We start from the raw sequence: 25,426 nt of genomic DNA on the forward strand, positions 1-25,426 counted from the left end.
TGCTTCATCAGACACGATATTGTCTCCTGTGACATAATTTCTTGGCATTTTTGGAAATAACTCCCACCACACCCCATATTTATGCCTACTGATCCTCCCTTCCAATGATCTGCTGAAAGCTAGAAGCGCTTAGGAGTTAGAGGTTGGAATTCGCATCTGTGTTGCTAGCAAAGTAAAGGCAGCCCTCCAGATAAGTGGCTTACCAGTCTGTTACATTCCCTAGAATTGGGTGAATAAAAACACCCAGCAAAATACAACATGGACTAATAGCTGCGCAGGCGTCTGTCCCTTGTTGCCACCTGCACTCCTGTGTGGATATGTTCTGATCCGAGGCTTCAACAGCGCATGCCGCACAGTGGAGCCCTATTGTGCCATTTGATCTGAAGAGAGCCTGTAGGATAACACAGCTTTATTTTATTTATTTATTGTGCATTTGTATGGTGCTTATGCATCAAGTAAATTGTGTTTCTAAGCACCCACAGGGCAACAGGGAGGGAACATGGGAGTGAAAGGCAAATATAACAATGATGGAGAGAGGCAGTCCTACTAGGCCTTGTGAGGATTCATAACGTGCAAGTGCAGAGAATCAATTTATAGTGAATACTGGGCACAAAGAAAGTATGTGTTACAATAAAAATACATAGGTTTTTACAATTAAAATGTTTACTTGCCAAAGAATTACCTGATCTACAGCAAGAAACTAACATTGTTAACCCCCTGCAAAATTATTATAATTAGAGAATCCCTGAATGAGGAACATCGGTTTGAGTTGCAGTATTTCAGCTTATTGTATCGGGGCAAAGACAAAACCTTATGTCGGTGGTAATGGCTGCCACGAAAGCGCTTCTTTAGTGGGTTTATTTTCTTTGATTCCAAAGATTGCATTTACAAAGAGTGAGCAGGGGTGCTGCTCTGAATTGCATAAGGGAAAGGACTCCTGGTCCGGGTTGATAATAGTAGCTCTTTCTGGAGGCTCCTTTGTGTATCGAACCGAACAAGCATCTGCTGCCGGGACTGTGATACACAGCCACAGGCCCATCGAAGAAACCAAGCTGCCCATACAGAAATCTGCTTTAACCACAAGACCATTGTAGCCTAACCTTGATAAAGACCCACAAGGTCGAAACACATGTCGGCGGACCACCACTAGGACTATGCTGTACCAACCGCAATTAGCGTGGAAATCACCTTTTCCAAAAACACACAGCTTTGCAAGGGTGCCAGGACCTTTTCTTTTGCCATACCTATAGGTGTGGGCTACACCTCAACCACCTGTGACCTCGCATACAGAATAAGAGCAATACAGATTAACTAGAGTTTAGCGCAGGAGCGTTCACAAACTAGGGCCCACTTTCTTCTGTGTACATATTTTTGTATATGCTCATTCGACACATCTTCAATTTCTTCTGCTATCTCCCATAGTTTCAAGTGTGGTGCTTTTTGATCTGGAGGGGTTCTCTGCCTCCAACAGTTCCATACTTAATGTTTTGGCCTCATACTTTCTCAGGCTGTCCAATTCCTCCGCATTTTCAAAGGTTTCAATGTCCCCTGGATTGTCGTGTCTCACATCCCAGGCTGTGCTCACTTCTCCAGTCAGGGTTCGAAATTGAGGGGAGCTATTTGGCTGCTGTTTATAGACTAGAAGAGCCCGGTAAACTTGACACCAACAGCTGCCAGGAGCTACATTTGGCTCCCCAAGCCAACGGATGCGGAGCACACACATCTATTTGGACATAACTCTGTGCACTTGGTACAATCTATAGAAAAAGCATTAGGACACATCTACATAACATTTAAAGCATACAGGTTCAGGCAAAATAGTCAAAATGGTACGTTTGCATCTTACGTTGAATTTAAATGTGGGGAACGCTATATACAAGCTCCTGGTTCCCTATTTGGTAGCTTCTGGTGACTAGTTAATTCCGGATACCCAGGATCTGCTTTTAACTCCTGCAGATCTAATCTTAATTTCGATCCCTGCCGTCATTGCTATTCCTCGTAAGAGTGTCTCCACTACCTTCAGAGCCTGTTCAGCAGTAGAGTTCTGACCTTTCAAGACAGGTTTTGAATCCTAAGCTCACTTATTTGAAGACAAGATCCATTTAGATCAGTTGGACATTTGAAGGCTCTATCGAGTGTGTACTCCCTCGTTCTAGGCTTTTCATCCGCAGCAGACTCTTCTAGCGCCAGGGCACCATTCAATCCATCTGGTACCATCTCCCTGCACTGCATTAACTACCTTCCCTTGTAACATGTCCTCAGAGCGCCAGACTTTGCATTTAATGTCAATGACCCCTGATGAGAGGTCATTGACATTAATTTTGTCTTGCGTAGCTTTAGACTCCTTCAAACTCTTGGGGTCTCTGGTTGCAGAAGTGGGGGCGTAACTGCTTCAGCGCAGGGAAGAGCAGGAAAAGCCGGGCTGGAGGGGAGGGACAGACTCCTGCATTTCATTTCTTTTTAATACAATTTTTGCCATTTGAGCACTGGATAACATCAGGGCCACCTCAAATTCCTCCTTTCGATACTTGGTCTTGCCAAGAGGAAAGGAAGACAGTGAGACAGATGTTGGTCAGGGTAAGGTGAGGGTTGCCCCCCTCCACCCAGAACTGCCATGGACCTTTATGAGACAGCGCTTAGGACTGTGTGCCATGTCTGCCTTAGAAGAAGACACATCACTGTCTTTACTTGCTACATCGCCTGGCAAAGCCACAATGCACTATGTCACAAGCTGCCTCAATGGACGGTTCCCTGCCAGGGCTTCCATGGGGCCCAACATGCACCACACAACACCACCACACATCTGGCACCTGAGGAATGCATCTCTTTATGCTCCAGATACCTTTCCACAGCACCGCACCCCCCCTTCTATTCCAGAGTGACGCTTGGGGACATGCTTCCCCCCTTGCCGCACCACAGGGCACAGGAGGATGTCAGTTAAGGTGCCATTAGTGTGACTCAATTATTGCTCTGTAAAGTGACTCAGTGTTGCCTTATCGTAGCACACTACACATTTCCCACAGGGTGAATCCTTCATTGTAGACTACAAAGACATTAAAATGTCTTTCCTCTTTGCCCTGTAAACTGTGATGTACAGCGTAAGCCAGGTGTAGGCTTAAGTTTAGACACCCAACATTCTTAAACACTCTCCTCCGGCATATAGCCTGGCTCAGCATCCATCTGGGATAGTAAAGGAGGTGCACAGCACATAGAAATTCTTTTGTTTAGACATCCCCTCCAGGGCATCATCATTGGGGATAGTAGAAAGAAGGGCACATGCATTGTTATTCTCCCTCCTCCATATCACTGCCCGGGGTGGTCCAATTCGGGACTGTAAAAAATAAATAATAATAAAAAATAAAATAAAAAGAGGTCCACATGGTGAGATGGATTTTCGTAGGCCAACCCATTATGGTGAACAGGAAAGACAAAGACCTCTACCAAACCCAACCAAGGCGAGGAAGCACAGGGCAGGGCTTAGACTCAGGAGGGCTGTGAGAGAGGTATAGAGCTACAATGAGACCACACAGACCACCACCAATACATTCAGTTAGACAGAAGTACACACGGTTAGGGAAAGTTTCCACTTTCATGCCAAACCACCTCCACCTGTGAGACCCCCAGTACTTTTTGCTGGACTCCTGGATTTTCTCATCTGTTCTCCTGAGTGAGTGGAAGCCTTTTGCCCACTCACCCAATTCTTTTGCTCTGACTATGGGAACCCTTGTTCAGTATTTTTGTACTTTATTATATGGAGTCATGCTTTCCCCCACCGTTTCCAAGACATCTATAAATGTACTTTTGCAGCACACAGCACATTTTGTGCAGTGTTGCTGGGAACCTTTTGGGTTTCCATTTTTATTTTTATTTTATTTTTCTTGTGTGAACACATGTACCCAGGCATAGGGAGATACTTTTATCCTTCTTGCCTTTTCTTTTTTGAGATCAGCACACACCACCTTATGTGCATCCCCTTTCTCACTGCTCCTGTAACATTTCTGTTACAGTGACAAGCTCACCTGAACGGCTGGTGCCAGTGGATGTGTTCTACCACCTTTTGTGTCATATTTACTCGAAGGCTGTACTCACAGCTGTGGTAATGCACAGAAGGGTCACCACTGACCCACAATGGTGACCGTTTTATTTTTTTGCCATTTCTTCGTTTCTTATACTTTCTTGGTCCTTCTTTTGCTGTGCTGGTTTGTGGAAGTCCTGGTTTGACTATTGTCTTTGAGCAAATCATTTGGGAAGCCCGCCAAGACTCCAGAGTGTCTGTAAGGACAGGAAGCCGGGGAGGATCCAGACACTCTGCTGGTCTTTGTCTTCTGGCGTGTGTGAAGGAGACAGACACAGGTAGACCAAATGCTTTTATTTAAATAATAAAATGGGGAGTGAAAAACACCCCACTAGCCCTAACTGAGGGGGTTTCCATGCCTCAACACAACAAACTAATGTGACAGTCGTCAGGATGTCAAAATATATTTCCACAGTCATGTGTCCAAAAACCTACTCCAACCCTCATGTACTGGCCAAAAATATATATATCTCCCCCTCTCCCTCTCCCTCTCTTCCTCTCTCCCTCTCTTGCTCTCTCCCTCTCTCCCTCTCTCCCTCCCTCCACCCCCAGGTTTTGTATTAGTCCTACTCCCTTGCAGGCTCACTTAGGTACAGGCCCTTGATATAACCACTCGCCCCGAAGCAGTACGTGTTGTCGCACAACTCGTTTCCTTGACAGCTCTTCCTGAGTGGGTCTCTGGGGTCACCCCCTTGCCGCAGCCAACAAAGTCTTTGGGGTTTCTCCTCTCACCCCAACAGTAATTTGCTCGCCTGTTGCCACTTTTGGACAACACACGCTGTGCCTGTATTTGACCCCAAACACCCCTGGCTTTCGCTAGCCAACTTTGCAGTTTCCCATGTAGACGCTCTCCACCCTTCTTGTGAACACTACTTGCGTTTTCGGATTCTTCTACTCTCCCAGCCACTCTGACGCTGGGCTCACCCGAGTACCCCCGATTCGTTCTCTGCTCTGCCATGACTCCTTCTGTCGGTGTTAGAACTATTCCACCTGGAATCCTTTTGGGAATGTCGTCCAGGCTTCACTCGACCAGTGTTTTTTCTGCGCGTTATAAGCCTCTTGGTCTTAAACCTTTCTCGTGTCAACATACGTTTCCCACCCCTCATAGTTTGTGGTTTATTCCCACTTATTCCTTGGGTCGATCCACTGCCACTTCTTCTGCATCCACTATCTTCACCGCTACCACAATACGATCATGTGTCTGGTCTTTCTTCTCTTTTATTAATGTAACTGTTGGGAAACAGAGAAGGACTAGAATGTTGTGTACAGTTCTCTTGCACTTCCATATAAAGCATCCTCGTCTCAGTACTATAGCCACGTATTACTGTACTGCCTATATTTTACCCACACATCCCCGCTCCTGTATCTTTGATTCCAGTGATTCAGAGAAAAGAGCAAGGAGAGAGTGGCGTTTGTTTCCTTTTGGCTTTGGTTCATTCCAGGAAGTTCCTCGTCAGAGCACGTCCACTCGTTTCCCCATCCTGAGTGGCACTCTGTGTGCACGCCACTCTTTTCGGATTTTTGTTTAGTTAGAATACATGTCCTGACACATTGCAAAGTGTCTAATGGAAAAAATAGGAAAACCGTCCAAGACAGGTGGTTTGCCCAGAGTAGGAATAATGTGAGCTGGCCAACACAAAGGGGTGATACCTCTAGGTTCATCACACATGTCTGTCTGGAACCAGTTCCAACTGGGAAGCTGGCAATTCTGAAAGGACCGCTACCCTCCCCCAAAGTTTGATTGTAGCATGAGCATTGATTGGCTGGGTTCTGAACAAAATGCGAGGGTCCTGAGGCACAGAGAGAGTCAACAACTGGAGCTTAAAATCCGAAAAAGACGCGGACCAGAGACGCCTGCAGCAACTTCCAGCAACTGGGGAAGCCTTCAGAAGTGACCGTTGTCCTGACCCAGTTTTCAAATTGACAGGAAAGCTCAATAGGATAACTTCCTCCCTTGGACCGATGGGCATAACCAGTACTAAGATGACCTGCAATTTGAGCCATCCCTCGATGACTTGCGACCTTCCTGGGCTACAAACTACCAATACCCTGGGACCGTCGACCATATTGCATTGCATCATCTTGCCACCAAGAAAACCTCCAAAAACTTTTGTGGACTCCTTCTGGACATCCAGAGGGAAGATCCCCCTCCTCAAAGTCCCCTCACCAGAGAGCAGGACTGAGCAAGCGAGGCAGATTGACCGGGTAGTAACCCTTTGTCATTGGTGTGTGTGAAATGGCGCCAAAACCACAGATGTGCATTGGCGCACGAAGCATCATATGCTGTATGTCCCCCTCTCTCAACTGCTGCTGCGACATCTCTTCAAGAGCCCCTCCTTTCATCACCATCGTGAAGGCATCCGGCTTCATCATATTAATCGATGCCAAGGTACTGTGGGACGTGTGGTGAGTTGTTCTGTCGCCCCTTTGCTGCTTGAGTGCTGATTGCAGTGTTTCAGTGTTTGTGCCCATTCAGGGAGCTTTCTCTGAAGTATCTGAACCCATTTTGCCAACAAAAGCTTGCTAATTCCTTGTAACTGAAGAATCCTCTGGAACTTTGCCTTTTCTAAACAGTGACTTACCACCTTTGCCTCCATTTTGACTTTGAAGAACTCATACCTAGATAGGGATGGACTGCTAAAGCCTTTTCGCCGCTGAAAATTATTACAACTCTAAAAAGTGCTTACCTGGTATTGTTGGGGTTGTTTAATCATTGTATTTCTACAACAGAATATTCAAAGTTACTATAGAAGTGGTTTTACTTACCTTTGAATTGCATTCCTCAACCTTATAGGTTTATACACTGTGGTTTATGCTAGGGGAGTTTTCCGAAAGTAAGACTTTATAAAACTATCCCAATAGTATAAAGATCCCCAATTCTTGGTATCAGTCTATACTATTCAAGGAACCTTGGTAAAGTAGCCGAGCAGTCCGGCTTATCATAAGAGGAAGACGGCGCTGTAGGTAAGTACACTGAACCTAGTTAGTAAAGCAGATCAAAGAAACACTTACACATTAATGTATATTAAAATATAGATTATATTTACACAAGATATGCTTTAAAATACTTAACATATTAAACATGAGATGACATGAGAGGACTTTTAGATACTTTTCAATGTCCACTGCTTAGTTTGTCGTTTCTCGCGGTTACAATGTTACAGCGTTTCGTTTGACACTAATGACAGTTCTATCGTATTATTGGTACTACTGAGAACTGAGACAGAAGAAATATGGTAATCACATTTAGATAGCAAAACCACATAAGATTGAGTCTTTTTGGAAGGAAAACAGTTGGTTTGTCATTCTGTAGCAGCGCTTAAGGTTCTAGAGGCAGTTTCTTCGCACACAAAGTCTTTTAAAGTCCAATTCACAACCCTAACTAAATGGCAGTTCGGAGAGGGCTCAAAGTCTTACGAAGCAGCATAATAGCAAAAGTTGCTGAGGATACCTTCAGTCTCTAGGTAAGGATACCAGAAGAATAAGTCAACGGCAGAGAGCATGGTACCGGACTCGCAAAAGGGACACCAGCAGCAGCTTGGGACAGAGGTAAGAATTGACACCCTGAACACCTCGAGTCTCGGGAGGATAACTCAGGGGCAACATGCTCGCCTTGGAAGCAAGACGACCCGGAGCACCACAGGTTCGATCCCCGGGTCCGCGCTTAGAAACCTCTGGGTATTACGCGCGTTATAAATAATCCATCATATCCTATCAGGTCATATGTGCACTCCAACTTCTCGGATTAAGGTAAGCAATACCTTTTGCTCCCCACAGTACCTTATGTTAGAAGAAATATTTATTGCTGGAGTCTACTCTGTGCAGCAGTGATAAACCCGGTCTCGAGAGAGAGAGGACCCCTGGCACAGATTATCTCAACTCTTCTAGTCAGTCTGTGGTTTTGGTGCCTTTTCTGCAGCACCAACAAAAGACACGATTCGCCAGTCAATCTTCTTCGATTCCCAGAGTCCTGCACTCTGATGAGTCGGATTGTGCCTCTGGAGGTTCACCTGGAGCTCAGCAAAGCCTTGGACAGATTCAGCATTGGCAAGACTATGCACTACGATTGGGTCGGGGTCTCCTGGTATCGCGGTCTGCAACTCTGCAAAGTCGCAGGACCTCAGGAGATGGCTCTGATTGTAGTTCCTCTCAGGGCTGGTTGGTCCCACCAGTCAAAGGTCAGGACTCATCCACTTCGGAGCTCCTCTGTCGCATAGAAAACAGGGTCAGGACAGCAGTGGTCACTTCACGGTGTTGCAGAGGGTCTGCAAGCGTTTCTAGTCATCTTCTTCGGTTACTTCTGTTTGCAGTGTTTATCTTGCCTTTCACCTCAGGAACCTCACCTTTTATTCAATTTCAGCACACACTCCTCTGCAATCTCTCTCAGCAGTTTAGAGAAAAGGGCGGGTGGCTGTCCACTAGGACAGCCAGACCCCCAGTGGGAGCTGATTCCCTTAAAGCAGGCAGACAAGGAGCAGGGGAGGGAAAAACTCCTGCGCCACTTCCTGCCTGCCCAGACACACTGGAGCCTAGGCAGAGACACCCATGGGTTCCTGCCAAAGACAAAACACACACACACACACACACACACACACACCTCCCCCTCCCAGAATGGTAGAAGAAGGCCTAACAAAGAACAACCACGCTAGAAATGGTGAAAAAAGAAAGGAGTCACCATGTTAGAACATAGGTGACCCTATTGTGCACAACCGAAACTGAGAATAAAGTCTGCGGTAAAAACCAGCACACTAGTTGGTATAACATGTCCTCTGCCACCAGCCATAACTAAAGGGTTATCTATGCGACTAAAAAGTCACCGGAGCAGAGAGAAGGGGGATTGGCACTCCACATAAAGTGGTGTGTGCTAATCTCTCATAGTATAAAGTATTAGGAGGGATACAAAGTATCCCTCTATCCTTAAGAACTATAGTTCTCGCAGATAAAGAAAGAATCTCAAAGGAGAACCCAAAGGGTTCCCAGCAACACTGCCCATAAGGAGCTGTGTGCTGCAAAAGTAAAACACAGATGCCCTTAAAGAGATATGGAGGAATGTAGACCCAATAGTAAAAGTAAAACACAGAAAACAAGTTCCAAAAGTCAGAGTGAATAAGAATGAATGAGTGGAAAAAGACTCCACTCTTCAGGATAGAAAGAAAAATGTCTAGAAGTCCAGCAAAAAGTGTTGGGCGTCTCACTAGGAGAGGGGATAAAGCATAAACATAATAAATCTTCCTAACAGTTTACTCGTCTGAATTATTGCATTGTGTTTATTAGCTTTGAAATAGTACTTACCTATCTGAAGATTTATCTTTGACTTGTGTATATATAACATAAATCACTATTTTGATATAACTCAAAGTGTGTAAGTGTTTTTGCCTAAGATAAGCTTGGCTGCTCTGCCATACTACCAATACACTGAGTGGTACAGGCCTATATAGAAGTTGGAGCATTGTATACCAAGGGGAACGTTTTAGAAAAACTCCCTAACACAAACATACACAATGATTCAGTAAGCCTTTAGAATACACACTAAGCAAATAAAAACTCTTGGTAAATATTGTTACAGCGCTTTGGTGAATCTCCTCCTTTATCTCTAACCAGTCGCAAATCATGCACCTCGACTAGTTCACATCCATATCACGTCCAGTTTGTAAAGGTGTCCAAAAGGAGCGTTCACGTCACTGCTAATCTTCAACTTCTACATACAACCCATTCCCGCAATCATCAGCTCCTACAACCTTACCTGCTACAACTATGCAGACGATACCCAGATCATCTTCAAAATCCCAATCTCCGAAGGCTCTGCCAGCCCGGACCTGTCATCGTGCCTCTCTGGCATCGATCACTGGATGACGACCAACCACCTAATCCTCAAGCCTGGGAAAACTGAAATCCTAGTCTGCGGGAAATCATCACTCATCCCCCAACCAATCTCGTGGCCCAAATCACTAGGACAAGCTCCAGCACCCTCCAACGTGGTAAAAACCCTTGGATGCAAATTTGACTCAGATTTATCCCTCACCCAACACACCACCAACGTATCCAAAACCTGTTTCTTCGACCTACGTATCCTCAGGTGGATTTTCCCCTACCTCACTTATCCCCATCGATTCTTGGCCATCAACTCCATCATCCTCTCCCGCCTAGACTACGCAAACTGCCTCTACCTAGGAGCCCCAGCATCCCAACTAAGGAAACTCCAAAGAATCTAAAATACGGCAGCACGCCTGCTCCGTATCCTGCCCGCCAGAGACCACATCAGCCCTACCCCGAGAGTCCTCCACTGGCTCCTTATTGCTCAACGCATCACCTTCAAAGCCACGTGTATCACCCATTGCGCAGTCCACAACACCGGTCCTGAATTCCTCCGAGACAGAATTGTCCCCTACCAACTTTCCAGGAACCTCAGATCGCACACCATTTCGCTCCATCAGGTGTGGTGGTTCCTCCCTCTCTGTCCAAGCGCCAATCATCTGGGAAGTCCATTCCTTTACATATGCGCAACACGGAAAACCACTTGAAATTCAGGAAGGCCCTTAAAACTTGGCTTTCCCCAATACTCTCCTAATCCACTGCTCCCCATGAATACACATCCAATAAATGCCCCCGCATCAATCACAACTCAGGGGCCGGCAGCTCTCACGGCGGTTTAACATGACACACCACCACATATTGCTCAGCAACACTCCCAGCCGACTGGTATTCCAGGTAAACCAGCAGCTTACACTGTGGCACACCTGATCCACCATCAAACCCACCCACAACAACACTCTCACCGGACAAGCACTCCAGGTAAGCCAGCAGCTCTCACAACATTGGCACTGTGCCCTTAATAAGTATCCCAGGTTAGCACACAAATGACATAGCAATTATCTCACACTCTTAACCGGCATCGCTCACTCAGGGAAGACCTCAACACTAACAATCTCCCTCTACAAAGGTATTCCCAAATCTAGGTACAACAAACCATGAAACTCTTACACTATGGAAACCTACTTTACTATAGGCGGAAACCTACGGCTCCATGGAGCCTAGGCCGCCCCGCCACCATACAGGATTCTCATCTAGGTGTAGTCTCCTCCTTTGTTTATCATGGAATGAGACCTGCTGCATTTTGAGACCTGGGCCTCTCGCACACTATACAGGACTCTCGATTATAGGTGTAGCCTCCGTCTTTGTTTACTGTATGATTATACCTACTGCATCCCGATACCTAGGCTTCTTTCACACTATACAGGATTCGCAGATCTAGGTGTAGCCTCCATCGCAGTTTAATATATGCGGATACCTGCTACAGTATGAAAGCTAGGCCCATTGGTATGGGACCCTCAATTGAAGACCTGGACATATACTGCCCCAGCCGAACAATCTTGCAGCCCATGGTACGTATATTTTCACACCACTAGTGTGGACACAGGTCGCAGGCACGGCCAAGCATCCATGCACGATAGAATACGGCTATGGCCAAGCACATCTCGTCTAGTGCACACACAGCCGCTCAGTCTGAAACACCCGTCGTACCTCAACACCTCTACCACTAGCATAAAGCGACCACCGCCTGAAAGGGAACTGGTATAGCTGGTCCCACACAGACTCTCTCAACAATAGCATCGATCTCTAACCCTCAACAGCAGCCACCCATGTGCCTGTCCTCTCTTGGGCTGCTTAGTCGAGCCTTGCCAGCCACTTAAGTCCTAGAATGACAACATGCACACATGCATCTCCTAAGCTAAACTCCCTAGAAACTCCAACCACAACGGCGTTCCAACTGAGGAAAAAGCGCATGGAGGCCACAGAAGTGGGGAAAGAGCGCTATATAAATAACCCAATACAATACTTACTTTAAAGCAGCTGTGCTTTCTTCTCCTAAGGGTGAATGCATATATCATTTGATTCAATGACCAGACATGTAAAATATATAAGTATTCAGATGCAGAAAGCTCAGTAGAAGCACTTTAGAGTAACCATAAAACAGTTTCCCAACACTTAGTAAATTCCGCCCTAAAATGGATTGGGGCCGGGTGCACGAACATCATTAGTTCCAAAGTTATACCTTTCTGGAAGGATTACTAAGTGATTAGATGATGCCAGTAGTTATAAAACAAAGTTCAAAAAGATAAGTAAAGTTCAGGTGAGTAAAATCACTCAATCCCATACACTAGGATAGGCCTACAATGGATCCTTGACCAGGCCTCTACCGAAGAAGTCAGGAAAGAGTGAATTAGGGACAGCACTTTACACCTATGTAAAGCTATAGAGAATGGGGGTAGGGCAGGAGCTAGTATGTTATCTTACCCCCTGACTTAGATTTCACCAGAGAGCACTGCTGAGGTTCCAGAATTCGTCGGGCCACAACCTTCTGTGCTTGGTCCTGTCGAGGTAGGCCCAGGAGCCGTGGTGCAGAGGACATTTTTGGATATATGATTTGGTTTCAGTTGGCCGCAGTGCTTACATCCCATTTCCAGGCACCTATGCTGAACACCCATGCAAAGAAAAGATGAAGACTTCTGCATAGCAGGTGGCCTCAGGACACCTCCAGGGAGCGAAGAAAATGGACTGCAACAGGAGTCACCACGGCCATATGGCGACAAACGATCTTCAATAAATGAACAAAGGATCGGGCCCAGCACAACTTTTGATGCAAGAAGGCTGGAAATGCAGGAATAGGCAACTTGTATTACAAGCTGATGATCCTCCATGTTGGAAGAATGCACTTAGATTGACGATGGTTGCAGCGAGTTAGCCCAGCAGAGTGCAGGTTAGTTCACTTGTTGGTTTGGGACTGGTTGTGCCCACAGGTCCAAGGGTCGAATCACAGACAAGCATATTCTTAAGATCAGGACTGAGGTGCAAGGCTTCATTGGAGCTAGTCAGCTGCAAGAGTTCTTCTTGGGGCATCATCAGGCTGCACTTCCTCATAGGTGCCTTAACTCTAGGATTGTCCCCTCGAATGGCTGTAGGAGTCCTCCTTTTATCCACGATTCAGACACTGGAAGCCTGCACAGGTCCACCAATAATGATCTGCACCAATCAAACTGGCTGTGGCTATCCAACAATGGATAGCCACTGGCCACAATATCTGTCCACCAACAGACATTCAGGCACCAAGATGTGTACTGGGACCAGACTGTCCTGGCTGCCACATGCAGGCTCACACATAAACTAACGCTTTGCCCGGGAAAGCAGCAGCTTTCCCAGAGAAATGATTCACTATATATGGCAATTCAAACCAGAGAGGGCGGGAAGAAGGCCAAAGAAATATGTCCAAACAACAGGCAAAATCTCATGGCACAGCCATCCTAGGGTGCTAGCCAGACTTAGTAGCCATTTGTGGTAAACGCAAAGGTGCACAAGTAAAAAGTATAAAATGCGGTTCAAAAATATCCACTGCCACGAGCCCATCCTAGGCACTTGCAAATGTAACCAAAAATCCATCACAGAAAAGGTCATGAGGTAACAAAGTATACATTGGCATATAATGAACAGTGTTTTGTTTCGCATCTAGGTATCCCTAAAAAACATACTAACAACCTCATACTCGCCACCCTCACTCACAACATGCTGACAAACCACACCAACACAAACGACTAGAGAAAGCCCTATGCCTCGGACTTAACACCGCAAAACTCAAGACCTCCTGAATCAATCTTGCAATCACCAACAACCAACCAAAGCACTGTGGTAAACCGAACACATGAAGCTTCCCATCATAAAAGAAAATGCCTTCGGTGTGCAAATCACTGCCTCCATGAAAAAGCTCTCGCTCAGACACCAGTTCCTCCTGGTTCTACACACATCAACAGCTAAGCACGTCACCTGGTCTTTTCCTTTTTTCTCTTCCAATGAACCACCCACCTATTTTCCCTTTCAGATCCATGAGAGCACCTAGAGGCCATGCAAAGGGCAGTAGAACACGGTATGAATCCTAACATACCATATACTTTCTCATATAGAAGGCAACGTAGTCATATACTTTGACAGCCTCCTTCCAAGTAAGGCACCTTCCAGTCTCATCAGAAGCTAAAGTCTAGCACAACATGACATGGAACAAACTCTTAACCTTTTTGACATCAAGGTGCCCGGCCTTTCTACTGTACCAGCTCGAGCACTCCATTAACCTTACCTACTAGTACCTCTCTTCTCCCTCTTTGTAATTTTTTGCTTGTTTTCACTGATAATCAGAGACTGCTAGATATTGTTCATTAATAATGTAATTGAACTGCATGTTAACAACACATGTAACAAGGAAAACGTGGCATTTAGAAACCGCGAAAAGGGCCCAGGAGGGTTGAAAAATGTGTTGGCAAGCGCAAGAAGCTGTTCTGTTATGAATTTTGCTCACATTAAATCATTGTAATATTCATATTTTGTGCTGTGGTATTAGTGGGACGTGCGCAAAGTTATCAGTGTGTGTGTATATTGTTGGAAGTTGAATGTCTGGCGGGTGCTGCTCTACATTTGACTGTACCGTGATGAGGACACCTGATATGATGGTCACTGGCGTACCCTGGAGTGAAGCTAACCAGATCTACACTACTCCAGCTTCACGTCCCATCACTACAGCATGCAGTTTATGCTCGATTGCATCCAAACTACGTTCAGTGGAAAAGAACACTAAAACATTTAAAGTATTCAATAGTTAGAAGACAGAAAAGGGGAAGGGTTATTACATTATATTTGCTGATTATCATTGTTTCGCTCATAGATTCATCTACCCACAATATGGAACGCCAACTATTAAACCCTGCACCGTGTATTGCTCTAATCCATACAACTAGCACACATTGTGTGTAGCATATCTACGCCATCACCTCTTCCAAGCACAAACCACAGAAAAACCTAAATCAAGGTAACCCCACCCCCCCCCCTCCCCCGACCATTCTCAAGATGGATGGTTGATCAAGTATTGCCCCAACCTACACAAGGAATCCAAAGCTCGGGTGCAAGCCCACACTCATGCGCTATTCACCTCACACTTATATTAATGCACTTTAGTCACAGGGACAAGCTTTAGTGCCAACTCGGAACACCCCTCTGATCGCAGCTTAAATCGGCACGTCACCACATTCAGGCTATCGTCACCCCAGACATCCTCCATCTCTACATCCATCAAGCTTGCATCAGACTCCAATGTCAGACACCCTTTTGCTGCTAATGCACCGTTGACAATGTTACAAAGTCATACCATTGGCATCGGTGTGCTGTACAAAACAGAATTAACTTGACATGCATATAGGAAAGACTATGTTCGTTACCACGCTTTCCTCAGGCATGGCACATTCAGAAATCCTGTGGCCAGAAACTCTCAACCACCGTTCATACAAGTCCTTCATTCGAAATGTGAAGGGAATGTGGACAGGTCCAGTTGCTTGCAGGTTGGAGCCTACAGCTTCCAACAGCTTCATGCAATATGGAGGGCAAAACAGCACTCATTTTGTTCCTACACCTCTTCTACATACTTTGAAATAACAGACAGGGTCTCTGATTGAACAGAGAGGACTGTGAGGAACACCAATGACCGAAGAGGGCCATCAGCACCAATGGATAGTACCGCTTCCTCCTCAAGACAAAAGCAGTACAAAAGACCAGCCCCCACTGCAGTGGCCACCTCTGCTCGGGCACCAAAGATTCACAAGCAGAGTGACTGTACCACCAAAGATTCACATGTGGAGTGACTGTACCACCAAAGATTCACATGTGGAGTGACTCTGTACCACTGTATGGATCATGCACACTCAATCACCCCAGAACTAAAGTGCAGTGGCACTCAGCCCTACAGAGAAGGTGTGTATTGGCCACTTTTCTTCCTAAAAATAGGCAAATGCACCAAAAGAATTAAAAAAGGGAGTAAAAATATGCCCAATTAAAAATGGGAAACGGACACATAGGAGCTTGTGCACCTGTTTTCACCCAAGCAGATTAATGGATGCGTTTGGCCCAGTAGTTCATATAGTACCATAGAAGGAAACTACAATTATGGAAGAAGTCAAATTTATCTTTTGATGTGCAAAGAAGTGTTTCTCACAAAATATTTCTATTTTACAGTCATTCCCGCAATATAAACTACAAGTCATCCAGAACAATGGCGTAAGAGCCGCACTCAACAGCCCTAAAAAAGACATCTCCTCAGCTACACGAAATATCTATTGGCTCCCGGTCCGAGAATGTACACTTGTTCTAAACACTGTCACTGACCCACAAATGCTTATCGAACAGCGCGCCAACTTATCTATCCAGACAAATTGCAGAGCCCAAAACGAAGAGACCTATGCGGTCTGCCTGCTCGCACAGTCTCGCCATCCCCAGATATAGGCGTCAGAAAGCCAGAGGTAGTAGTTTCCCTGCGATTGCGGCAAAACAGAATGCACTGTCCCTAGCGCTAAGATCAGATCCATCCTTCTAGTCCTTCCGGAAAGACCTCAAAACCTGGATCTTTTCCAAAGAAATCCAGGGTTATTGCAATCATACAATTTTGTTTGCACCTAGTAACAGTCTAAACTATGTACCTCGTAAATTACTACCTATGTTTGAAACCAACTGTAATCATTATGCTCATGTATCCTACTTCTAAATAGAATTTTTCTAAATGGAGTTTTACGTAATTTCCATTACTCCTTTTCGGGAAAGCGCCTGGAAAAGCCATCTCTCAGCTTAATCTTCATTCCGACTCTGTTGCCTCCCTCCATGATCACCAATCTGGCTTCAGAGCTGCCTGAAGCATGTAAACTGCTCTCCTGAACATCCGTGAAGACCTGCTCTTCAACACGATTCTAACATGCCCTCTGTGCTCATCCTACTTGATCTCTCCTCTGCGTTCAACACGGTCAACCAAACCACCCTGCTTAATCGTCTCCGTGACAACCTGGGTATCACTGATCAGGCTGTGGCCTGGATGACCGCTTTCCTCTCTGATCGAACCTCCCAGGTACAACTTGGGTCCTTCCTGTCTTCTATCTCCCTCTCCACATGTGGTGTCCCCAGGCGTCTAACCTCTCGCCCAATACCTGGCAACTCTCGCCCACTGCATCTACATTTTCTGCTCAACTTTCCAGTGCTATGCTGAAAACACAACTCATTTTCAGGCTTCCTTCTGCCTCCTCCTCTACTTCCCTCATCTTTGATTGTCTAATCGCCATTCAGAATTGGTGTGCCACCAACGTCCTTTGTCTAAATGCCAACAAGACCGGGATGCTCCTTAATAGTACACAATCTCCATCCTTTCCTCTCACTCTATGGCCGGACGGCCGCCCTTGGCCCTCCTCCTACCTCCTCCCTTACCCTCATCCTACCCCCACCTGCGCTGCTAAGAACCTCTGGGTTATCTTCGACTCTACACTTTACTTCTCTGCACACATCTCCGACATCTTCAAAAAGTCAAATTTCTTATTGCACCTCCTTAGAGGTACTCTGCCTTTCCTCTCCTTCCCTCAAAATCTTACTGTCTCCCAAGCTCTGGTTCTCTCCAGACTGGATTACTGCAACAGCCTCTTTCTAAATCTACCTGCCTCCACTCTCCGCCCTTTTCAACTAATCCAGAACAAGACTGCGAGACTTGTCCTTGGCCTCAAGCCTTGAGATCGTATCTCTCCAACCCCGACATCTCTTCATTGGCTCCCAGTGGATGCAAGGATTACATTTAAAACCCTCTGCATTGTCCACAAGGCCTTCTGGTGCCTGGGTCCAAAATACCTTCAACTATCCCTCCGTAAATACCTCTCCTCTCGAGCCCTTCGTTACTCTACTTCTAACTCCCTCAGGTTTAGTCGTTTTGCAAAGAAACGAGCTGGGGGTAGATCTCGGTCTTTGGCTTGTGCCTCCTTTTGGAACAGCCTCCCGGCCAGCTTGAAAGTTGGGGAAAATCATCTCCGGTTCCAGAAGAATCTCATGTCCTTCCTCTTTGCCTCTTCCTTTGCCCTCTTTCTTCCTTGTTGATCTGTTTCTTCTTTTGGCATCGTGCACCTGGCCACCCTCTGTCATTCGGGCCCAGGTACCTGCTCACCCTGCCACCCTCCTGCACTGCCTCCAGGCCACCCTCTGCACTACGTTTCTGTATCTGTACCCATACAGTCCCCCTCCCACTTTTCTTCTGCACTTATCAGATATACCTTGCTGGCTGCACTACCATGGTTTATCGCCCTTATTTATAGATTTATTTATTTTAATTTTATATTTATTTCTGTTTTCTCTCCTCTGCTCCGCACTTTCCACCCCCCCCTCCCCTTCCATGCATTTTCCCCTTTTCCATGCACTTGCGCTTTCTTAAATGTCACTGGGCCTAGTAAGATCGTCGTTTTCTTTTTTGTTCTCCCTTGTTCCCCTCCCTTTTAGCCTGGTTGTGCTCTGAAACACTTGTGTACGAGCGCGATATAAATAAAATATAATTTAATTTCATTTACTTATTTTAGTACCAATTATGTCTGTAACCATCTGTATTCTCTTATCTGGGCAAACCGGTTAAAATGTAACCACCAATTCTTATGCAAACGAGCACCCAGTTGCCTCCGAGTTAGGTGCGCTCTATAAATGTCAAAATAAAGGAATAAAACAAATAACTAAATAAGTAAATGTTTTTACTCCTTAAAAAATAAGTTTACTCCCAACTTTCAAAAATAGGGAGTAAAATAATCCCACTTCAAAATGTTATCTAGAGCACTGGAGGCATTCATCAAGGCTTTGAAATGAAATCCAGACCTTTGGATGCAGAACATGGCTGCTGGTTGCTAGTCCCTGAACGTTAAGCTTTATTTTATCTTAATATGTTAACATGATATTATTCTGCGCCAAATCACCATTAGAGTAGTATCAAAGCACTTGAGCTTGTCAATGTATTGTCGTACTTTGTCCCGATCAAATTTATCTTGGCCATAGTCTGCTGAGATAAAGAAAATGAGCGAGGGCAACTGAAGAGGATGGGAAAGCAGGAGGAAGTAGATGCTACAAACACAGGGAGGGAGAGATGCAGGGGGTTGGGAGAATGATCTGTAATAGCATGGTTGAGTGTCAGTCCAGCAAAAGGGAGGAGGCATAGATGCCCTAAAGTGTTCTGATAACAGGGTTGAGTTTCCAAGGCAGAATTGTAAGTTAGTACACAATGTAATGCTGGGTGCATAAGTGGCTTCAGAGTGTGCTGGGGAAATCCTAGAAGTCTGGTGGCTTATTTTCCCCTGTGCGTCTCTATACTTTGTACTCCAGGATAAACGCAAGAATGTAAGCCGGAGAAGGAGTGGTATAGTCAAGAATAGAATGTGTATAGAGGTGAATGCTTTTGATAATATTCGGTAAGGTAATGAAATGTTCAAGCTGGTACAGTAAAATAAAAAAAAAGGCCTTGCACCTTGATGTAAAAAAGTTCATTAAGCGTTTGTTCCATGTCATGTTGTACTAGTCTTTATTCTAGCATGCAGTGAGACAGGAATGTGCCTTTCTTGGTAGGAGGAGGTAAATACTTTGCCTTCCATAGTGAGAAATGATAGGTTATTAGGATTTATACCATGTTCTACTGCCGTTTGCATGGCCTCTAGGCGCTCTCATGGATCTGAAAAAGAAAATGGGTGGGTGGCTCATTAGAGGAGACAAAGGGGAAAAGCCACGTCCTTGTGCTTAGCTGTTGATGTTTGTAGAATCAGGAGACACTGTTTTTCTAGGTAGGCAGTGATCTGCACACCGAAGGCGTTTTATTTTGACATGGGAAGGGAAGCCTCATGTGTTTGGTTTGCCACAGTGCTTTGGTTGGTTGCTGATGATTGCAAGATTGATTCGAGAGGTGGAGAGTTTTGCATTCTTTAGGCCGAGGCATAGGGCTTTCTCTAGCCGTTTGTGTTGGCGTGGTTTGTCAGCATGTTGTGAGTGAGGGTGGCTGAGTATGAGGCTGTTAGTGTGTTTCTTAGGGATACCTAGATGCGAAACAAAACACTGTTCATTATATACCAATGTAGTGCGTTTTCTGGGTGCCTTAATGCGAATACAATAGAGCACAATATAAAAACAAGGCAATACACCTTCCCAGGGGAGCATACATGAAAGCAAGAAAACCCAGCATGGAAATCATACAATGCGCTCCCCCAGCGACGCCCAGGTGTGAACACACCAGAGCAACAATTATAGGGCAAAGCATTTTCTGAGGGATTAGGTAGCTATGATAAAGTAATATGGCAGCATATGGATTAATTAACTGATCCATTTCTGGTCTACCCAGAGTGCAAAGACAGCAGGGAACTGTATAGCACACTGCAATACGTTTCCAAGGATATCTAGATGCGAGTTGCAGTTTAGTTTCATGGTTAAACTCTCATGTAGAACTACCCTGTATAACAGTCTGACTTTTCTATTCAGGATGTGTTCACGAGGCTACGTGGAAGGCAGAGGTGGACGTGAAACCAAACGGGGTAGCTAAATTTCCAAATAATGGCAGCAGAAAAGCCAGTTGAGAAGTTGGGGGAAAGGCGTTTGGCTCAAATAAAATTGTCCACACCACAAATGGTCTCTGGGCACCTAAAAGAAAAACAGAACATATCTGATACTGAACGGAATTGGACTCATGTAATTGGCTGTGGAGTATGATAACTGGATTGGCCTCTTCAGTGGTTCAGGCCTGTGACCAGCAGGACACGCAGATCACAGCGGCGAAGGCTCAATTTCTAAGTCCGCACAAATGCTCACGTTCGACCTGCTGAGCTCCGTCACCCATCTCAGATTCACAGACTCAATTCTTCCTTCATATTTGGAAACCGTAATCTCAATTGGAAGATCTCTTTCCCTAATATTAGTGTTTTAAGCTGCATTTACCAGCATGAAAGCCTTTCGGAGAATACACAGACTGGGCCCTCGACTTGCCTAGGTCCACTCTCACGCCAGTTTCTGAGGAAATAGAAGAAACCACCCTAGCTACAGCCTTCTGTAGTGTAGAGCAACATAATGGGTAGGCTCTTCAATTTTGCCAACTAGCAGCACATGTTTTTACAACTATATATTTTTTCCATTCAGCATATTGAATCCCGTCTCCAGCCTTCCATTTATGCATGAAGGTTGGAAATGGACAAGCTCATTTTATTACATCTTGGAAGGAGAGTTGGTAGTGGGTGTACTCCGTGAGCGGGTCACAGACCTCTGAGAAAGAGAAGTCTTTCGATTTCAGATGAACATCCTGAATGCAAGTTTAATCTTACCCACACACCCATAATGGTACAGATTAAGGAGGAGATGTCCTTTAACAATTGCAAAGCTCAGCAATTTCCACTGCTGAAGAATCAGATTAGAGGCCCTGCAGAACATTGGTTTAATGTTGAACAGGAAGATGCAAGTGCGTGTTTTACTCCAATCTCACCGCACCCCTCGTAAAAGGCTTCGATCTCACAGTACATTTGAGATTCAGCAATAAAACATATGATTAAATCTCACAGGAACATGGGTGCGATTTCTCTTGCTCAAAAAAGAACTGCGCTCTAGAGTGTCGATTGCCACACATCGCAAGAGGAAACAGCAGTTTGCAGGCGGTCTGCTTGATGAAAAGTCTAGGCTCAATAGGCAAGACTTTCGTACAAGCACATCGCTAGGACATCTCCACTGCTTCTTTATCCCACTGCTCCAAAACAGTGTCTCACAACCGAAAAACATGCATAATCCTTGCTGATCACAATGCACCCCAGGTGCCACACGAACAAAACATAAAAAGAAAAACAAACAACTTACGAATTTGCAATTTCAACTTTGGCATAATCTTTCTTCAACATGGTTGGTGGCAAATCATCGAGTTGGCTTGGAAACTCTGCAAAAAACACAGATACAATCATGAAGCAGGGCCTAAAAAGGCACCCGGGCAGTAGACGCTTCATTTCACTTGTCTGAACGTAAAGCCCCAGTCAACTCAAAAACAATTCCTATGCAACAATTAGTACCCAGAAAGAGGGGTGTGGCGGCCTCCCATCCAATGAGGAGGCTTGGAACAGGTTCCTTACCACACATGAGCGGTAGGCCGCCATCTTCCCTCGCCGGGAATCAGGTAAATGAACTTCCTGCACCCTCACCCCACATTTCCACATAATTAGGGCCACCCCACTTAACCTCTGCAGCATTGTCCCTCGCTGGTGCCGGGAACAGTACTGTTCCCGGCACATCTCTAGTGCACGATTTTCCACCATGGGAAGCAGAAGGGACTATGTCTCCTTTTCATGCAGACATTTTGTTGGTTTACATTTTATGGACACCATGGAACAGGAGAAGAGACCGAGTGTACTCCTGTTCTGCCAGAAATGCCTTCTGGAGGGACATGGATCATAAAAAAAGGAAAAAAGTGTCGCTATGCCGGAGATAAAGAGCTAGAGTGGGGGTCATTTAATTCCTAGACCTCCCTTGAGTAGCTCTATATGTAAACAATAAATGTTAGGTTCAATTATTTGGGAAAATTAATCCTTTAAGTACAATGTACAAACGTGAGACATTTTTCACATAACAAACATTTTTTTAATATATAAAGTATAATATGTATCAAGCATTAGACAAGCCAACAATCAAAGAATTAGCAAAGAAAGCAATAACAAAAACTTTTTCGTGAGTCTTCAAACATAAAAAGCAGATTAGTGCAGTGTGGCACACACCTAAATTCGATCTGTTATTTCGTCACAGAAGGAAATGCATTAAAGTCAAAATCGGTGGTGTCCACAGAGCAACAAATATGTAAAGCGATAAGGATTTGGAGAACTGCAAAGATGTAACCGGAGATGCGGTTGATGTTGGTAGCAAAGTGGTAGGACCTGGGTATGTCTATCTGTCCTACCAGGGTCTCGGGGAAAATTCTATCCAAGACGAACACCCTTTTGTTGTGCTGCTCTAATCAAGGAATCTATCCTTAATATTCCCAGTGTGAAGATCTGAAAACATAAAATCAAAACAGAAATGGCCTGGGATTATTGTTCAGATATGTAGTCTGTTTTCAAGATTTTGCCAACGCAGTGGGGGAATCTCTTCCAATGGAGGCGAAAGGATGTGTGGGTAGAAGAAAAAATCCCAACACTCCCCTCACGTTATAGCGTTTCGGCGGAGGCTGGTCCCAAAAAGGTGAAGGATCAGTTTTACTATTCCGCCTTCTTCAGGGCTGGTGAGTTTTGCAGGGAAAATGAAGAAAAGGAAGAGTTAAGTTTGAAGATGAAAGGAAAGGCTGTGAACAAGTGAAGTGTGAGTTCCCTATCATCGGTGTCTTAATAACTAGGTGAAAAGATTTTTTTAATAAAAATATTTGAAGTGCAGTCGTGAAAGTTGCACTTGACATAAAATCTCCATAGTCAAAGAAATAAATAGCTAAAAAAAACTAGTAAAGCACTACCGCCTGTGTCTGCCTAGAACAGGGAAGTGGTGGAGAAGAAGTAGTCTAGTTCTAATCCAGCATGCTCCCAATAATGGTGCCCCACAAACCGAGTGTTCCCCGCTTGTGCCAAACATGTAATGAATCATGATGGATACCTGGAAAGTTATAAAGAAAAACATCCAGTATGTACGGCGAAGCCGTGGAGCTCCCGAGGGGAAGCCCAGACAGCACTGCTGTCTGGTTCCAAGCGGGTCCGTTGCAGTCAGCCGCAGTCAGCCGCAGGCAGAGCAGCCGTCAGCTGGAGAAAAACAAAAACAAAAAGAAGTGAGTGAGGGGGGGTGGGGAGGTCGCGGGGGAAGGAGAACAGGCGGATTGAAAAATTCTGCGCCTGGGTGGGCGAAGAATTGGCTATGTCGAAAGAACGGGAAATGTGGAGGGCGTCTCACCTGTGTAGTCTGCGTATCAATTGCGCGTAGAGAGTGAAGAACTAGCTCCGTGAGGTGCAGGGCGAGGCCTGTCAGTGCCGGAAGGCGCCAAGTTGAAATATGAGCGCTCGTAGTGGGAGGGAGAGGGAGACGTGTCAAATCTTGATTGGTGGTCATACCTCAGCGTGACTCGAACAGTGAGTCTGCGCAGTGCTACATAAAGCGAACCCATAGCGTGGCTAGGTTGCCGGGAAACCAAGGTGTAAATGGTAGACAGTGGACATGGATAAGCTGATCCAAATTCAAAAGGTGTCTGTTTAGAACTGGGGAGTGTTAAGTTCATTTAAACCATGTTCACAGGTGTCCAAACGATGGATCCATCTGGCTTCTAATGCAAGAAGTCTGGTTTGTATGTTGGGACCTGATTCGACCCTTTCTAGTACCCACCACAGGAGGTCATCTGGTGTATGTCGATGCTCTAGGTAGTGTGTTACCATCGGTGATGTAGTGAGCTTACAACGGATCCTAGATCGATGTTCGGATATGCGGATATGCGGGTCCCCACTTTGCGTGTGGTCTGACCTACATACCTGTAACCACAGGGGCATTGAACACAATAGATTACCTTGTTGCTCTTACAGTTCGTGTGGTGTTTCAAGGTCCATGGTCTCCCATTAATGAGGAAAGACTTGGTTTTCATGGTAAATTTACATACTGAGCACGATCCGCACGGGAAATGCCCAGTAATTTTACGTAAATTCCATGGTCCAGTGGTAAGAACGTCCCGTGTGTGCACAGAGTGTACTAAATGTTCTCTAATATTCCTCCCTCTCTTAGAGGCAAATCTAGGAAGCGGTTCCTCTGGTAACATTAGCCTCACTATGGGCCAGAATTTTTGAATAGACCTTTTGATTTGAAATGAATTAGGGCCATGTGTGGTGACACATGTGATCCTGTCTTCGGTTACCTGTTCTCGTAATGGCTCAGGTGTCACAAGGCTGTCTCGATTGGTGAACCTAGCCCTTTTCTGGGCGTTGGATACCTGTTTTTTAGGATACCCTCTCTGGTGAAGTCTTTCCGTCAGTTGATCCGAGTGTGTATAGTAATCCGGTAGCGAAGTGCAGTTCCTTCTGATACGAAGGAATTGTCCGTATGGTAAGTTCTGTTGGACATGATGAGGGTGGTCACTTCTGAAATGAAGCAGAGTATTACGGTCTGTCGGTTTCCTGTAGAGATTACATGTGAGTTTGTTGGTGGTATTGGATATTTCTAGGTCCAAAAAGTGGATAGTCTGGCGGTCAAATTCCATTGTGAACTGAATATTGTTGTCACAGGCATTGAGCCATCGCAGGAAATTCCCTAAGGAGGATTCATCCCCTGACCACAGAAAAATGATGTCATCAATATACCTCTGCCAATTGTGTATGTGTGCCCGCCAGGGATTAGTTTGGTTGTAGACATGTTTATCTTCGAAGGATGCCATAAATAGGATGGCCAAACTGGGGGCAAATGTTGCCCCCATGGCCGTTCCCTTGATTTGTAGAAAGAATTGTTTATTGAAAATGAAGAAATTTTTACTCAAAGCTAATGTCAAAAGTTCAATAATGAATTCAGCCGGGACCCTAG

At 45.3% G+C, this 25,426-nt stretch overlaps 1 protein-coding gene across 1 annotated transcript in view; it reads right to left on the reverse strand.

The window, feature by feature from the left end:
• MRPS15 (mitochondrial ribosomal protein S15) overlaps positions 1-25,426 on the reverse strand; it is a 213,445-nt gene that overhangs the window by 117,069 nt on the left and 70,950 nt on the right. The window contains exon 3 of the mRNA XM_069622634.1: positions 21,764-21,839. Within this exon, the coding sequence (XP_069478735.1) occupies positions 21,764-21,839 (76 nt within the window). The remainder of the gene's footprint in view (positions 1-21,763; positions 21,840-25,426) is intronic.

This window comes from Ambystoma mexicanum, chromosome 11 (assembly GCF_040938575.1).
Source record: "Ambystoma mexicanum isolate Mex_15411 chromosome 11, UKY_AmexF1_1, whole genome shotgun sequence".
NCBI classification, from domain to species: Eukaryota; Metazoa; Chordata; class Amphibia; order Caudata; family Ambystomatidae; genus Ambystoma; species Ambystoma mexicanum.